General features: G+C 39.8%; 1 protein-coding gene across 5 annotated transcripts in view; it reads right to left on the bottom strand.

The window, feature by feature from the left end:
* The window catches only part of CARMIL1 (capping protein regulator and myosin 1 linker 1), a 311,565-nt gene that overhangs the window by 82,242 nt on the left and 211,121 nt on the right, over window positions 1–18,202 (bottom strand). For all 5 annotated transcript variants that reach the window (XM_025442784.3, XM_035710597.2, XM_025442806.3 and 2 more), the window contains exons 24-26: window positions 11,464–11,562; window positions 2,224–2,352; window positions 951–1,082 (exon numbers count right to left, since the gene is read on the bottom strand). In XM_025442784.3, the coding sequence (XP_025298569.1) occupies window positions 951–1,082; window positions 2,224–2,352; window positions 11,464–11,562 (360 nt within the window). The remainder of the gene's footprint in view (window positions 1–950; window positions 1,083–2,223; window positions 2,353–11,463; window positions 11,563–18,202) is intronic.

The raw sequence follows: 18,202 nt of genomic DNA, 5'->3' as shown, positions 1-18,202 counted from the left end.
GGGTGGCTCAGAGGTTTAGCGCCGCCTTCAGCCCAGGGTGCAATCCTGGAGACCCGGGATCGAGTCCCGTGTCAGGCTCGCTGCTTGGAGCCTGCTTCTCCCTCTGCCTGTGTCTCTGCCTCTCTCTCACACAGGGAGTGTGTCTCTCATGAATAAATAAATAAAATCTTTAAAAGAAAAAGAAAAATCGAGCCTTAGGTTACGTTTCAGAGACTTTTTTTTTTCCAGCCAGGGAGGCTGTGGACAAGTCTTTGCTACTTTGGCCTTATGACTTCGTCTAAATCCCTATCCTTGGGGCACCTGACTTGCAGCATCTGAGTGGCTCAGTCGGTTAAGTGTCTGCCTTCAACTCAGGTCCTGGGATCAAGCCCCATGTCGTGCTCCCTGCTCAGCAGGGGTTCTGCATCTCCCTCTCCTTCTCTCTCAAATAAATAATTTAAAAAAATAATAAAACCCTATCCTTCTTTTAGCCAGTTTCATATAAGCACTGTTACCTCTTGACCTAGCAGGAGACTCTCCACAGCACCAGCATCTAGGCCCTGTAAACAGAGCTCCTGTCCTCCTTCCTTCCTTTTGATTCTCTAAATCAAATGTAATGCCAGAAAATATTTTTTCCTAAAGTGGACTTCTCTTTCTGCCTCATAAATAGAAACCCTTCCTTCTTTTATCAATGGCAACTTGCAAAGTACATTTAGAGATTTACCATCAAAAATATGAATTTTCTAGGTTTTACTTGATCTCATTAGGTAAGAAGCTATTCCACAACTTGTAAACAAAGCTAGAAAGACACAGTTCTCAATCTTTACTACAAGTGCATGTATGTGTGTAGGCCCATGTGTGCACACACAGACACAAATTTGTAACATGTAAGTCGTTATGGGATGAAATGATGTTATACATAGTTAAATCATAACAATTTCAGTTTCCAAAATAACAGAAACTCCACAAACCTTGAGTTGTTCATCTACAACTCTTGTGACTTCTCCAGCCATTGATTCCAGGGTCTCTTGAATTGGACCCGATGACAAGCCACTGGCTCCCGCCCAAGACGTACCACCAACATGGTATAAATTTGGTAACAACTGTAATAAAAGTACAAATAAGCTCTCCATAATTATTTAAGTAAAAAAGTCATTGCGGAGTTAGTAAAAAGGATAAGAAACATCATCAGAGATCATTTGCTCTCAATCAAAGGCTCTTTATATAGATTAATAAACGGGTTCAGCTTTGAAACTACAGAACGATACATTATCTCCACGCCCCTTGATAGGCATCTGGGGTATGAAGGTATCTGACTAATGCTCACGGTCCTACTTACAACACTCGATGATCGAGTGAGTCCAAAACAGAGCCAGGCCCAGGCCCCAGATTTTCCGGCCCCGTTAGTCCTTTCCTTGTGAAGACACACTTTGGGAACCAAATTCTAATTTGAAAGAAGCTTCCTCTTAGAGGTGATAGAGGGGAATTTCAGGCTATTAGCTGGAAGTAGAATAATCTTAATGAGCTGTTCCTCATTTCAACTACAACTCTACCTCTCAGGGACTCAGGACCTGATTACAGCCCTTGTCACCACATCAGCCCCCTGCATTTTATTATTTTTTGATTACTGGGAATCAGCCCAGGGAACAGAAAGGAGGCAAAGAGGCACTCCATTCACTCTGCCACTTATTAGTAACCTTGAAATTGGGTAGAAAGATAAAAAAAAAAAAAAAAAGGTAGAACTAGTTTCTATTTATTTTGTATATTTTTTTATTGGAGTTCGATTTGCCAACATATAGCATACCACCCAGTGCTCATCCAACCAAGTGCTCCCTCAGCACCCATCACCCAGTCACCCCATCCCCCCACCCACCTCCCCTTCCATTACCCCTTGTTTGTTTCCCAAAGTTAGGAGTCTCTCATGTTCTGTCTCCCTCTGATATTTCCCACTCATTTTCTCTCTTTTCCCCTATGATCCCTTTCATATATTTCCCTATTTCTTATATTCCCCAAATGAATGAGACCATATAATGTTGGTCCTTCTCCGATTGACTTACTTCACTCAGCATAATACCCTCCAGTTCCATCCGTGTCGAAGCAAATGGTGGGTATTCGTCATTTCTAATGGCTGAGCAATAGTCCAGTGTATATATAGACCACATCAGTAGAACTAGTTTCTAAAAGTGAAGTTTAAAAAGGCTTTTTATTACATAAGACTCCCATGTAGCCTGAAGTGAAACTCACCGTTTTAGAGTTTTTAGCATCACGCATGAGCCTTTCTGCTGACTTCAAGTCTTCCTGGACAGCATCTCCCACACAGTTTCGTAAAGAGTTGAGGTGGTCCTGTACCTTCACACATATCCTGTCAATCATCTGCTCCAGGCCACAGAGGGACAGTAAGCATCCAAGGCAGCACAGACAACAGCACAGAAGAAAACGCGGAATGAATGAGGGCAAAAACATTTTCTAGCTGAAACAGGCAAGAAGGCAGCTTATAGCCAGTTATAATTTACCTATTCATAGTGGCAGCCTTGGGCAACATGAACTCCAGTAAAACATCTCCGGGGCTTCCGTCCCCTTTCCTGCTCTAGGAAATGCATTGAAGTGCGAACTCCTTGATGATTCAGAATTTCCTGGCTACTCTGTGACATTTCACTAGGTAGTAGCTCTCCTTTATTTACTTTTATTGGGTACCCTCTGTGTTAGACATAGTGCTGGGTAGGGAGGAGGGAGGACGCAGAGAAATGGAGCACGTCATTTGGTGATGGTTGAAATGACTACAAGATGGTGCCCACAGCCAGTTGGGTCTCAATATTACAGAATCATAACATCCCTGGAAATTAATATCTTTCAAGCTAATTCTATTATATCAGGTACTTTCCCACATGAATTAAAAGCCACTCCCCTGCCCCCCAAAAGCAAGTTGAGGTTTTATTATTTTAACGCAGGCAATAGTAAAGTTGATAACCTTTAGTTTCTATTCTGTGGGAGCCCTTCTCTCAGGTTAATTACATCTGAATCATTTTTGGTTACTCCACAGACCCAACCATGAAATCCAAAGGGAAGTGGTAAATCACTATTACAGACAAAAAAATATTATATATGGGTAAGATTATGTCCTTTTGTATTTGAACTTCTAGAGAAAAACACAAAGAAAGCTAAGAATTCTAAAGAAAGAGATAAACGGTGTGGTTTACAAAGTTTCTCCAGTACTTGGATCAGAACTGCAAGCTATTTTATGTTCTTAAGTTATTAATTCTTCCAGAGACCTTATAACATCCAGAGTCCCATCACATCTGATATAATTCATTTGGCAGAGATGACACTCTAGTAATGTTTTTATCTAAGTTCATGATTGCTCTATTTTGAGTTATCTGATCTAACAACCATAGGAAGTCAAAGTCAGCCCTCGTTCCACCACAAGTTCTGCAGCTATAGAGACTTGGCTACACTGCTCAGAAGACTTACGGTCTGGTTAGAGTGGCAGCATCACCATCCTTCCTGCCCTCCTCTTCTAGAAAATCAGGTTCATACCATCTACCCCACTTTCCTTTCTAATGTACTTTGAAGACAACACAGGAAAGTAACACCACTTAGAACACCTTTCCCTTGACAAAAGGTCACTAATGTCGACATTAATGTACATTAAGAACAGCTCCTATTGCTATAAAATGTCCTGAGGTTTACAGAAGCGAAGGATCTGGAGCTCCCCACAGGAAAAAGAAGTTCTATGAATGATGCTTCTAACTAAAATCTAAGCTCGTAGGGAACGATCATATCTTAACTTGATGCGTTTTCACAATGCCCCAGAGAGAACTAACTATATGTTTTAAAATATCTTAATTGATATAAATTCTAACTCTTCAAATTGTTGTATTGATCTGTGCTTCCTGAAACAAAGAGTCATCTATAATTCAGATCTTACCAAGAAGAAGTACTTAATACTTAATTTCAAGAGACAAACCACATACTAAGAAAGGAAGTGGTACATGTCTGAAGCCATACAAGACTAGTTTGAGAGGCATGTGGATGTGACACTATGTGAGTTGGTGATCCTTAATATCAGGAGGCCGGAGACTCCTGAAAATGTGTGCCATTAGGCAGTCCCCAAGAAGACAAGTTCTAATAAACTCAACACCATGTTAAGTGGGACTTTTAAAATTATATCCAAAAGAAATGTAAAAATTTAGTTCTTCCATTCAAATAGGACATAAAACCTCCCAAGTCTCAAAGATTTGTCTGAATACATGCTTGCTAAGTTTAGGATAGCCCAACAGATCACGTGCAGATGCTTCACAACCAAAGAGCTCAAGGCCCAGGAAAGTTAACCTGCAGAAGGTGATACAGAATGATTATGTAGAGAGCAAATCTACAATTCTGAAACAAGAAATCAAGCGTTTTGACTATCAGTTCATATTGAAGTCCAGAATGCTCACAAATATGAAAAAGAACAGAAACCAGAAGGGGAAAGACTGTCATCCCTTGGGTTGGCCCATCACATGCCTCCACGGTAGATGACAGTACCTGAGCTCTTTATCTTAAACATTCCACGGAGCCTTAACCACCCCATTCCACTCTTCTCTTGCAGCGCAGAGAAGCTGCCAAAGGCCACCATCTGAGTAGCTCACTTCCTTCTAAGGAGATGTACTCTGTCATTCTTGAACATGATCTTCTTTGAGTCCTAATATGTCTTCCCACGTCCTTCCTACAGACCCATGGCTTCCCCTTGAGGCCACACTGAAAAATCAGTCACAGCCTCTTTTCCACGGTATGGTCTTGCACATGCTTGAACACAGTTATCTCTTCTCCCCTAATCTGTTTTTCTTCAGGCTTCACAGCCCTAGTTCCTCTTGCCACTTTATTATGGTGACAGTCTTATGGTTCCCAACCCTGTCCCCACACCAGGTCCCTTCTCTGAGTTGTCTCTTCCATCCTGGATGCTCATGAAATATACCCCCTCAATAAAACAAACTGGAACACAGGAGGAGGAAATTGGCAACATGAACAGGACCAGTGCCTTCCTTACTGTAACAAGTTTACTTCCATTAATGTGGTAAAGGTCGAATTGGCTTCTCTGGCAGCTAAATCATACCACCGACTCATGTCACTTGCTGATGACTACTCAGGCTTTTTCAAATGCACAGGGCTATAGAACCAAAGTTCAGAACTTAGAACTATTAGTAGCAAATGCCATCTCCACTTGTTATAACTGTTCCCCGTTCCAGCAAATACTGTATTTGCTGGTATTTTATATTCCATGTCAATTTCTTTATCCAATTCAAGAGAAATATACTGAACACCTAAAACTGAATGATGAGATATGGTCCTGAGTCAGATATGCCTTTTGCTGCTAAGCAACTTAAAAGCCTAGAAGTAGAAAGAAATATTCACAGATAATTATAACACAAGATAAAAAGTGCTACATAATATAACATTTACAAGGGCACCACATTTTGCTTACCACTCAAACTCAGCTCCTTTTTTTTCCTACAATAGTGCCTGCCACATAGCAGACCCTTATAAGTATGTATTCAATGGGCACAGGAATGATACAACATTGTACAAGATTTCAGCCAAGGGAGGGATCCTATCTAGTTGAGGTTGAAGGTGGCTTTTCAACTGGGGCCTGAAAGATTTCTACAGATTGAGAAAATAGAAGGGACTTTCAAGCAAAAGAATAAACATAAGCTATGGCACAACCAGACACCTGCAATTCCTATTTCCTGCTTAGGAACAGGGTACTGGGATCCCTGGGTGGTGCAGCGGTTTAGCGCCTGCCTTTGGCCCAGGGCGCGATCCTGGAGACCTGGGATCGAATCCCGCATCGGGCTCCCTGCATGGAGCCTACTTCTCCCTCTGCCTGTGTCCCTGCCTCTCTCTCTCTCTCTCTCTCTCTCTCTCTCTCTATCATGAATAAATAAAATCTTTAAAAAAAATAAAAAAAATTTAAAAAAAGGAACAGGGTACTTCACCATTTGCTTCAACGTGGATGGAACTGGAGGGTATTATGCTGAGTGAAATAAGTCAATCGGAGAAGGACAAACATTATATGTTCTCATTCATTTGGGGAATATAAATAATAGTGAAAGGGAATATAAGGGAAGGGAGAGGAAATGTGTGGGAAATGTCAGAAAGGGAGACAGACATAAAGACTCCTAACTCTGGGAAACGAACTAGTGGTGGTGGAATGGGAGGAGGGCGAGGGGTGGGGGTGACTGGGTGACGGGCACTGAGGGGGGCACTTGACGGGATGAGCACTGGGTGTTATTCTGTATGTTGGCAAATTGAACACCAATAAAAAATAAATTTATTATAAAAAAAAAAGGAACAGGGTACTTTATTGTGGCAGAGAGGATTGGAAAGTTAGGCTAAGGCAACACAGGGTGAGACTCGGCCACATGGTAAGGAGCTGGAACTCGGTGTGGAAGGCACCGGGCATCAGTCCCTGGCTCCTCCTACAGCTGTGAAGCTCTAACAACCCTCACTCTGTAGTAATCCTGGTGGCACAGCTTCCAATGCATAAGATATGGGGCATAGATAGCAAGAGGAGACATGGAAGGTGGATATAACAGTTCTCATAGCACTTGTAAAAGAAGAGGTACAAATGAATTGGTAAAAACACCTGAGCAAGAGGCTGGTGATGAAAATGGAAGGGAAAAACACTTAGAAGGTCAGCAGATGGGCACAGCGACCACTGGCTGGCGACAGCAAAGGAGACATCCAAGATGACCCTGAGGGTTCTATTCTCAGGGACTGATGATGCCACTGAGAGAAATGGTAAAATCAGGAGTTCTAAGGGATAAGTTTTGTCTTAGTAATCCTGTATCTCAGAGCTGCTGAACAAGTGTTGACAAGATAAAACTTTCCAGAAAGAAACAGAGGGAGACCCCAGGAGTCCTCCATAGATGAGGTTGTAAAAATATAAGAGTGGAAGAAACAGCTAAAGGAAATAAGCACTAAGTACAAAACTTAGGAAAAGGTCTACATTTGGAAGATGTAAAGAGGTAAAGAGTCATGTAGAAAGGAGACAGATAAGACCAAAGAGCAGCAGAAAGATATTCAAAATGGCACACTGTCAATGAACCAAGCAATGAGTCTTACCAAAGGTAAGGTAGTCAATCGTGACAATAATTGTGACAGTAAGAGGAAGAGCAGCAACAAACATTAACGGTTTACTGGTGATGGGTGAGTCAGGTACTTCCCATGCTTGATCCCAGTGAATCCTCCCAGCATCTTCAGAGTCATCTCCCCAGATTCACAGATGAAGAAATCAACACTTAGACAAGTTTAAGCATCTAACATCAATTCATACCTACAGGGAAAGCAGAATCCGTCCTTAAATCTGGGTCATCTACACTATCCTGTGTCCTCTCATTAACAGATGAAGAGGGAGTAAAAGGCTGGGGACCTGGGGAACAGGAGACCATGGAGAGAGCCATTTCAGTACAGATGGGGACACATGTGGAACAGTTATGAAGTGACAGGGTAGCAAAGAAATCAAGAAGGCAAGTATAAAAACTACACACGAGAGGTGAGAAGACAATGTTTTGAGTAAACAGCTCCAGGCAATAAAATCACCTTCTCCCTTTTTTAAGTGGTCAGAAAACTTTAAGGGTGAGAAGAGTGGAGCTCAGCAAACTATAGGCAATGCAAGGCCTGTTTTAATTTTTTTTATTTTTATCTTTTCAAAGTATATAAATTTTATGATTTCCACATTAAAAAAAAAATCCATATAGGAAAAAGGACTGGAAAGAAAGAAATTAAGACTGTGTGGGTGAGGGTATGTCTGGACCTGTCTTTATAAATAAAGTGTTATTGGAAGAGCCACCTCACAGACTATGACAGCTTCTGCTCTCCAAGCAGAGCTGAGTAGTTGCAGTGGAAACCTCACAGGCTGCAAGGCCGGAAATATTTACTATTTGTTTTTGTATTTTATATTTGTTTTTATCTGCTGACTCCTGATGAAGAGAGTTTATGAGAAGGAAAAGAACAGACTGAAAACAAAGGTTAGAGCATGGAGCCTTACAGAGGTCATTCCTACACAAAGAAACAATGTGCAGAGTTATGAGACATCACTGTTTCATCACAACATTTTAATACCTTTGGTGTCACCTGGGAATGATGCCTGGCTACATAGCTGGCAGGGACATTAGTCACAGAGGGTCTATTATTTCTGTATTCAGATTTCTGGAAACTTCAACAAGAAGTTTCAGTAAGAAAGAGATAAGTGACTAAAACGATTAAAGTCTAAAAACTGCTAATCATAACCTACTAAGAAATCTCCAAAGAGATAAAGGTGGCAATATACCTACTACATAATGATTAAAATAATTCAGACTGATGCCACCCATGCAGAATTAAACATCCACGCTACGCCTCCTGTGTACAATTTCCTCTGGGTTGAGGTGACGAAACTTACTTTTAAGGATTAGCATTACAGGTTGCTGCAGTAATTTTTTTGGATGGGCAAAATGCCCTGTGAACGAGGGGTAAAGTTGGAAGGATATTATATTAAGAAAAGCCTGCATTACAGCAGCTTATAAAGGAACCCAAGGCAAAGGTTCAGTGTACGATTTTAGGCTCTCATTGCTTTTAATGTTCACTACTGAAACCAAGAAGTAACAGTAAACTATAAAATACTAAGCTAATATTAGCCCCTTGTGGGGAGAAAAAAGGGGGGGGGATTTTTAAAGCATTAGTAAGGGCAAAATACTTTTTTTTTTAATTTTAGAAGAAAATTTTCATTCTTAAAACTCCCTGTTACTTCACTGATATTCATATAATTAATGTTTTTCTTTTTCTCAACATGTATCGCCTTACTTTTTGTTTTACAAAGAGTTGTGTCTACTGTTAAGGTTTCAAAGAATACTGTGAAACATATGGGAATAAAACTCACCTAATCACACCACCTGACCTAACCTTCATGAATATTTTGGTGAACACTCTTTCACAAACCTCTATACAGATCTATGCAGTCTTCCAGATAATTTTACCTACTTGGAATGTTATACGTGATGCTTTTATTATGGACACTTTTCTTTCCTTCTCTTTTAAGAAAAAGCAACAACTGAAAATTAAATTGACATTTGTGTGAGGTTAAGAAATGTGTAAACCATCAAAAAAAAATGGTCTCAAATGACAAGTCAGCTTCTCTCACCCTGCTAAAATAAATACTTTTGGAAACCTGTTGCTTTTTAAATTTTTCTCATGGCTTCCATTTGAAATTTAAAATGTCTAAATTTAAACTTAGACTAACATTTGTATTTTTCTAACTAAGGATATTATTTTAATTCCAGGATGGTTAACTATATTTGTATTTTTGATTAAAGATGAATGATAAAAGAGGTTGATTCCATAAAATAAAAACTAAAAATTTAGTGTACTAATACTCTCATCCAACTTTCTCCTTCTTCAATTCCTAATTTTAGTTAGTATCAATACTTTTTACATTATGATTTCTAACATTCACATTTTTTAATGTAACAATCCTTCGGTTTTCCCCTCTTGTCTTAGTTAATATTAAAATTTTGAACCTACTAAAATGCAGTTACATAATTTTGACTATGGGATCCATAGAGAAAGGAATGTAATCCTATGTCTTTTAACCCTGCAGCTCCAGGTAGACTGCCTAAAGCAACAATTTTGAAAAAGCTTTTCTTCAGCTTTTGACTTCAAGGATTTCCTTTCTGCTACAGTTTCTTATTTATACATCATACTGTGTACTCTCTTATTTTTCATTGTTATGGTGGAGAATTTCCTCAAAGACCTTTTTGTGCAGAATGCCTGGGTGGCTCAGTGGTTGAGCGTCTGCCTTTGGCTCAGGGCATGATCTCAGAGTCCTGGAATCGAGTCCCACATCGGGCTCCTTGCAGGGAGCCTGCTTTTCCCTCTACCTATGTCTCTGTGTCTCTCATGAATAAATAAATAAAATCATCTTTTTTTTTAAAAAAATAACTTTTTGCACATACAGATTATTGGGGGTAAAATTTCTGCATTCATGGCTGAACATATTTATAATCTGTCCCCCATCTGTTTGACAAAGTGGCGAAGTAGAGAATTCATGGGCCAAAATAAGACCCCCACAGAACTTTGATAATATCACTTCATTTGCTTCCAGTAATTGGGATGGACGCTAAGAAATAGTTTTAGTTCCCAAGTAAGACAGCTTTTTGATTCTCTCTGGCACTCTTTAAGACTTTTTTTTCTTTCTTGTAGGTGTTCTGACCAGGACATGTCTAGGTGTAGCTCTTTGGTCCCTTCATTTGGATCCATTTCAGTAGGTCACATCAACCCCAAGATTTATGTGAAATGGTTTTCTACTGTTTTTTTCTCCTTTTATAGTCTGAAGTGCCTATCAGAAGGCTGTTGGTCAATTTGAATCTGGTCACCATTTTGACTTTTCTTTCATATTTTTCATCTTTTTACTGTATATTATAAAGATTTCTTTTACTTTTTCTTCTAGAGAAATAGCTTCATTTGTGCCCTATTAGTTTATGTTAAATTCTGTATTACAGTTTCCATATTTTTCAATAGTTAAACATTGTCTCTTGTTGTTTAGCAGCCTCTTCCTATTTTGTGGATACAATACTCCCTCAAGTCCCACTGAACTTACTAATTACAATATTTTTCAAAGTCTTTGGCTGTGCTCTGAATTAGCCGAGGTCAGATTTTTGGTTTATCTTGCTTTTTCCTTGACGTATTATTTCCCCAAATATCTTATAATCCTTGGTTTGTGTTGATACTTTGGGAAGAAAATATTCCACATTTCTTTTATTATTATAATTCCTTTTTTCTTCTCTAACATTGGCTAGAGGGATGGGAAATAAAGTAAAAAAGAAAAACACTTTAGCGCGTGTTAATATTCAACAGATTCTTTTTAAATTTTTTTTTTTAATTTTGAGAGAGAGAGAGAGACAGGATGAAAGTGGGGACAGGTACAGGGAGGAGAGAAAGAATCTCAAGCTGGTTCCATGCTCAGCATGGAGCAGATGTGGGCATCAATCTCATGACTCAAGCCAAAATCAAGAGTCGGATGCTTATCTGACTGAGCCACCTCGGTGCCCTAATATTCAACAAATTCTTAATTATTTCAAGGAATCTAGGAATTTGTTTCTATCTCACATGAGTGTGAAGGAGGAGAGATGGAAAGGAACACAATGTCCCCAAAGTAGCAAATCTGCTTACCCTCAGATCCTCTCATCTGTAATGATGGGTTCCTAATATTTGGATGGAAATCTAAAATATGTTTTACTGATAATCTTAAAAGGCACAAAATTATCAGCAATTAAAAGCACATTTTTAGCATTAGAATCAGCCTACATTTTCCACACTCTACATCTTCCCCCAAGCTCTATTTCCTTTTGCCATTTTCAGAAACCAGTTCTTGTTATCCCATTGTGGATAATTCAAATGATAGAAATCCTGGGTCCTCTGCTCTGAAAAGTGTTCATTGTGACTGAGTAGGAGAGTATAGTGCCCTCTTACCTGCTGTGTGGTGCTGGTGACGATGCCCTGCTGGAGGCGGTAGGCCTGCTCTTGTAGGTATTTTCGGGTCTCATGATTCCGGAGAAGATAGTTTTCTATCTAAAAATCAAGCACATGGATCTCTCAAGAACACATTTCAACTCAGCAGAGGGTGAAGTGATAAGTGAAAGAACCAGTCGCTGAACTTGAAACCAAAGCACTGATTCACATTCCTGCCTGTGCCTTGACCCCCTACAACACAGTAGACAGGAAGCTGGCTGTCACTGTGATGCACTCTTGGTGTTTGAGTTAGAGATGTAACCTGCAGGTAATGGGAGTATTTTTATGTGACTTGGTAGCTGACAAAGATAAGCAAGGGTTTATTGTCCATGTGGTTGGGGACCCAATTCAGTGACTCTCTGGTTTCTGGCCCACAATCACAATCTCTGTCTCTTTAGCCACTCAGCAGTTCAAAAGCTAAATAAGTATCCCCAAGGGATATGGATGGCACCCTCTGAAACTCTCAGCCTTTAGGTGGGAGAATCCACCGGCACTAGGAAAACTCTATTTTAAAGGAAAAAAGGAGAAAATAAGTACAATATTTGAAGCCTACAAGCTTGGACAACTCAAAGACATATACTAGTTTCATTAATTCCTGAGGTTTTCATATGGTCTCAAAAACAGGACTGACTTTAGCAAAAGCAGAGAAAATAAGAAAACAAATTTCCACAGAAGATAAGACCCCTTGAAGTTGCTTGACAGTTATTTTTTACACAAATAATCTTCAATTAAGAATTCAAATATACAAGTGATAACCAGATTGAAATGAAGTGTTTAAGAAGAATATGCAATGGGTATATACTGAATAACAAGTGCAGGGTTAACTACTGGGACTTATAGATATGTATGAAGATGCCTGCAAAGAATGATTTGAGATTGGTAATTGCACCATCTGGCTTTTTTTCCCTCCGTTGTTGTTTTCCTTTGTTTTTAATAATACCACTTAACCATTTGGCTTTTGTCACTACATTTCCCTGGTTGAGAACTTCTAATAGCTGTGAGGTTCTCAGTATTATTACATTTTCATTTTAATTTTCCATATGCTAAAATAACTACTACCTAACACCAATTAGGTACAATTAAAATACAGAGTATAATTACTATCATCCCTGGAAACCATAGAGCAGAACAAAACATACCCTTCTACTAAACGTAAATGAAGGAATTAAAAAAATAAAAAGATCCCTGAAATAAAACATCATTAAAGTGACACATTAAGACAATGACATTTTATTACATTAATTTTCTCTTGCTGCTTCCCGAAAAGTCATCTCTTTCCAAGGTGACATTACTATCGACAGCAAATGTTTTTGCCAAAAAAAAAATATATATATATATTCTTGCCTGAAACTGAAATATAACAGGCACACACAGTGCCACTCAGCTTTGGGTACTTTTGCTTTGTGATTTGTCCTTTTACATTTGGACTTGGTTAAGCACTGGCTGGGGGCCAGTTGTGAGAGTAGCTTGTTTATTCAGTAGGCTCAGCTCATGTACAGGTCATGCACCCAAGACTGGTTCATATGTTTCCAGACCTTCCCCAGGGGCACCAATGGTGCTGGCACAGGCTAAACCTAGAGGGAATTTTTTTAGAAAAAAAAACCTATATTCAAAGCACATTTCTAAAGCTAGTGCAAGGGGAAGAATGGATAATGTTTCAGTGTCTTTAATATCAACCACGGGCACATCACCCCAGAAATTATTTGTATCTTGGATTGGCAGGGTAAACCTTCCTTCCCTGCACCATTCCAGGCTGAGGACAAGAACCCACATCCTACAGGCGGAGGACAGAGGGCCTAACTGAAGTCAGGACAGGGCCAAAAGTATCATCATGTTTGCCAGTCCCCCTGGGCAGCAGTGACCTGGAAGGTCAGCTAGAATGCCTCCAGTCTCACTGCTGAAAACAGCACAGCGCAAAAGGCAAAAAGACCTGCATTTCAATGTAGGCCTCTAGTATATATATTATATTATATTATATTATATTATATTATATTATATTATATATTCACACATATATATATTTTTTAGGAATGTAATATTTAAACAAATAAACAACTTCTAAAGATCAAGTACAGAATCCCAATATTGTTCTTTAGTAAAGTAGAAGACTAAGGGAGCCCGGGTGACTCAGCGGTTTAGTGCCACCTTCAGCCCAGGGCCTGATCCTGGAGACCCAGGACTGAGTCCCATGTCAGGCTCCCTGCATGGAGCCTGCTTCTCCCTCTGCCTGTGTCTCTGCCTCTCTCTCTCTCTCTCTCTGTCTCTCACGAATAAATAAATAAATTGGTTTTTAAAAAAGTGAAAAAAAAAAAAAAGTGAGGGCATCCCTGGGTGGCTCAGGGCGTTTAGCACCTGTCTTTGGCCCAGGGCATGATCCTCACGTCCCAGGATCAAGTCCCACATCGGGCTCCCTGCAAGGAGCCTGCTTCTCCCTCTGCCTGTGTCTCTGCCTTTCTCTCTCTCTCTCTGTGTCTCTCATGAATAAATAAATAAAATTAAGAAAAATGTGTTTAAAAAAAAAGATAGCATTGTCAATTTCACCCTCTCTACCCTTGTAACATTGCTATCTTTATATGTCTTCATTTCCCCCTATTTATTTGAGAGAGAGAGAGAGAGAGAGAAACAGGGAGAGTAGGGGCAAGGGGAAGAAGAGAGAGGCAGAAGGAGAAGGAAAGAGAGTCCCAAGCAGACTCTGTGCTGAGCATGGAGCCCAACACGGGCCTCCATCTCACAATCCTGAGATCACAATCTGAGCCAAAATCAAGAGTCAGACACTCAACCAACTGTACCACTCAGACATCATCTTCTTTATTTTTGAAGAAAGAATTTGCTAAATACAGAATTCTAGGCTGCTGGATATTTTTCTTTTGACACTTTAAATATTTCACTCTACTTTCTTCTTGCTTGTATGATATATGACCCAAAGTCTGTTATAATTCTTACCCTTATTTCTCAATAAGTAAGGTGATTTTTTTCACCCTCCCTCTGGCTTCTTTCAAGATTTTTCCCTTGGTCTTTGTTTTTCTGCAGTTTGAATGTGATACGCCTACATGTAGTTTTTTTGGGTATTTATCCTACTTGGTGTTCTCTGTGATTCTTTGATCTTTGATTTGGTGCCCACCACTGAATTTGGAAAATTCTCAGTCATTATTATTTCAACTATTTCTTCTGTTCCCTTGTTTTTCTTCTCCCTCTGGCATTCCCACTGTACGGATGCTCTATCTTTTGTAAGTGTCCCACAGTTTGAAGATATTCTGTTGCTTTTGTCCTCCCTTCTTTTTTACTCTCTTTTTTAAAAAAAAATGTTTATGTGAGAGAGAGAATGAGAGAGTAAGAGGTAGAAAGTGCATAAGCCAAAAAAAAAAAAAAAAAAAGTACATAAGCCAAGGGAGGGGAAGAGGGAGAAGCAGACTCCCCACTGAGCAGGGAGCCTGACATAGGGCTCAATCCCATGACCCTGAGATCATGACCTGAGCCAAAGACAGTTGTTTACCTGATCAAGCCACCCTCTTTGCTTTTCAATGGGAAGTTTCTACTGACCTAACCTCAGGCTCAAGGATTCTCCTTAGCTGTGTCCAGCCCACTGACAAGCTCATAAAAGGCATTTTTCCTTTCTGTTATATTGTTTCTGATCTCTAGTATTTCCTTTTGATTTTTTTCTTAGAGTTTCTATATTGTTGCTTACATTATCCATCTGTTCTTGCATGGTTTTTACTTTTTCCATGATAATCCTTATTATACTAATCAGTTATTTAAATTCTCTGTCTGATAATTCTAAAATCTGTGTCGTATCTAAGTCTGGTTGTGGTGTTTGCTTTGTCTCTTCATAATATGTGTGGGTTTTTTCCCCCTTGCCTTTTAGCATGTCTTATAATTTGTTGTTGTTGTTGTCATCGTCGTCGAAAACTGGATATATTTCATAACAGAAACAGAGGTAGTGAGCCTTTTAGTGTGCAATTTTATGTTAATCTGGCTAGAAGCTGGGTTATATTGAATGTCTAGAAATTAAAAAGATTTTAATTGTTTTTATCTCCTGGTTGCTTTCTAGGGATGGGGTTTCCCTAGAAATCCCTTCTTAAATACAGTGTCTTTGAACTTTGCTCAATTGTAATCCATTCTTCTTACACTTGATGTGTTAGTAAGGTGGTAAGGAGGAGAATCGTTCTATAAACTTATGATTAAATTTAGGGTTCTTAGTGGGCCTGAGTCTCTGGGCTTTGACCTACCAAAGTATTGCTTGGCTTCTTTTTTCTGTGAAACAGGAAGGCTGGGATTGTCTTCCACTAGGTCAGATAAGGCTCTAGTAGTATAGTTTCCCTTGAGTGTAAGCCTTGTTACAGACAACAGAATGCTCCAGGTGTATTTCAAAATGGTTACTTGTTCCCTTCCCCCTGCTGCTAAATCTAAAAAGATGAAAAATACATAGGCTCTGCCTTCAAGGAGTTCATAGTCACTGGGAGAAAAAAATATATATATGATTCAAGTAAGTCAAATGATGTCCTAAGGCCAGTGATACAGAAAAAGGGCAGGAAATTCTGAGAACACGAGAGGATATTTTTCCTGTGATAACTTGGTAAGGCTCTTGGAGGTGAAGCCCAGGAGAGGGTCAGGGCCTCACTAAGACTAGATTTCTAGGAGTTTTTAACTCATAATCCGGTCCACATTAAGCCTCCAGTAATTCCTCAATTCCTGTGTAAGCATTTCTCTGAGCTAGTGGCTCCATTAGCTTCTGCCCCTGGTGAGTCCATCTCAGCTTTGATCCACTGTGATTCTCCGTAATCCCATGTGTCCAGTTTCCAAAGGGTGACAGTCTGCTTTGCTTTTGTTTCAAATCTCTGATGGATCTAAGAAGTCACCAATTTTCTGTTTGTTCAGCTTTTCTCTTGTGAAGATAGGCGCAATGAGTGCCAAACCCTTGACCTGTCAAATCTAAACCCTGAAACCTGGGGTCTCTAGGATATGTCTTTTATTAAAAGTTGCTAATATTCTTTGGGAAAATATAAATATGTCTAACATTTTTACGATGCTTATGTTTTGTGCTTTGCAAACTTTTTTTTTCACATACACTAACTGGTTTTGCTCCATGGGCATCACAGGTAAATTACTTGGGTCATACTGTCCTTCAGTTTTCTTATGTGCAAAATGGGGGTATAACAAACCTGTCTCATGGATTTATTTTAGAGATTACCAATGTTAATTTATTTACAGCATTTATAATAGTGTCAGGCACCCAGCATGAACTGTATGTTAAGTGTCAGCTAAACATAGATACTAACTGTATGTTAAAGATTTTATTTATTTATTCATGAGAGACACAGAGAGAGCCAAAGGTACACACAGGCAGAGGGAAAAGCAGGCTCCGTGTGGGGATCCTGATGTGGGACTTGATCCTGGAACTCCAAGATCATGCCCTGAGCCAAAGGAAGACACTAAACCTCTGAGTCACCCAGGCGTCCCTAACTGTATGTTTATATAGATGAAGAAACCAAGGTTCAGAAAATTTAAGTAACTTATGAAAATTATAAAGCTGAAAAAAGTTTGATTTAGTCAGATGCTTTTTTTTTAAGATTTTATTTATTTATTTGAGAGAGAGAATGAGAAAGAACACACTCAGGAGGAGAGGCACAGAGAGAAGCACACTTCCCACAGAGTAGGGAGCCCAACACGGAGCTCAATCCTAGGACCCTGACACCATGACCTGAGTCGAAGGCACACACTTAAGTGACTGAGCCCCCCAGATGCCCCTAGTCAGATCTTCTGATACAAATCTTGGATGATTTCTGTTGGCACATCACAGCTTTCCCTTCCCCTACCCCCTACCTTATTCCCTTTTATTCAACAAAGTCTAAGAAGTATCCAAGCATGCATGCCAATTACTGTGCTACTGCTGAAAATCTAAAAAGATGAAAAATACACAGGCGCTGCCTTCAAGGGGTTCACAGTCACTGGAGAAAAAAAGATAGGGAGTCAGGTGACTCATACGATGTCCCAAGGCCAGTGACTGAGACAGGCACAGGAAATTCTGAGAAGATTACCTACACAGGGAGGAAAGAGGCTCTGAGAAGTCTTCCAGATGAGCTGACACTTGCCTTTAATGTTGACAAATATTCACGACGTGGGGAAAGCATGAGTGTCCTGAGATCAGAGCGGTGATTCCCAAATTTGTGGCCACCAGGAGAGTTTGTACAAACATGGATTGCTGAGGCCCATGCCTATTTCTGAGACCCAAGAATCTGCCTCTCTAACAAGTTCCCTGAAGGAAAGCAGAGCAGAGAGGCAGAGTTGGTAAGAGATGAAGGTGGCAGTGGATAGGAGGAGGATTCTGGGCAGAATTTTATGCCAGTTCAACGAGAGCAGGCTCTATCCTAAAAAGCCACAGTAGCGGGGAGGGCAATGGAATGGGGAGGGGGTGCCGAAGAGGTTAGTCTGCTCAAATTTGCTGCGAACAAGATGGCTCTTTTTTGACTGCAGCATAGAAAACAAACAAGAAGAAAAAAAAAAAAAAAAAGAAAACAAACAAGAGAATGTAATAATCCTGCTGAGACGTAATGAGGCTTGAACAAAAGCATCCATGCTAGGAAGAGAGGAGAATAGAGCTAATGAAGAGATTTATCTATAAACTTGATGACGGCATGGCTATGGAAGACCTGGGAAAGAAAAGTCAAGCGTGGGAAGCTGGATGGTACTACCAGATAGGTGG

Source organism: Canis lupus, chromosome 35, assembly GCF_003254725.2.
Source record: "Canis lupus dingo isolate Sandy chromosome 35, ASM325472v2, whole genome shotgun sequence".
NCBI classification, from domain to species: domain Eukaryota; kingdom Metazoa; phylum Chordata; class Mammalia; order Carnivora; family Canidae; genus Canis; species Canis lupus.
Note: the sequence above shows the minus strand (reverse complement) of the source record. Positions and strands in the feature narration are given on the sequence as shown.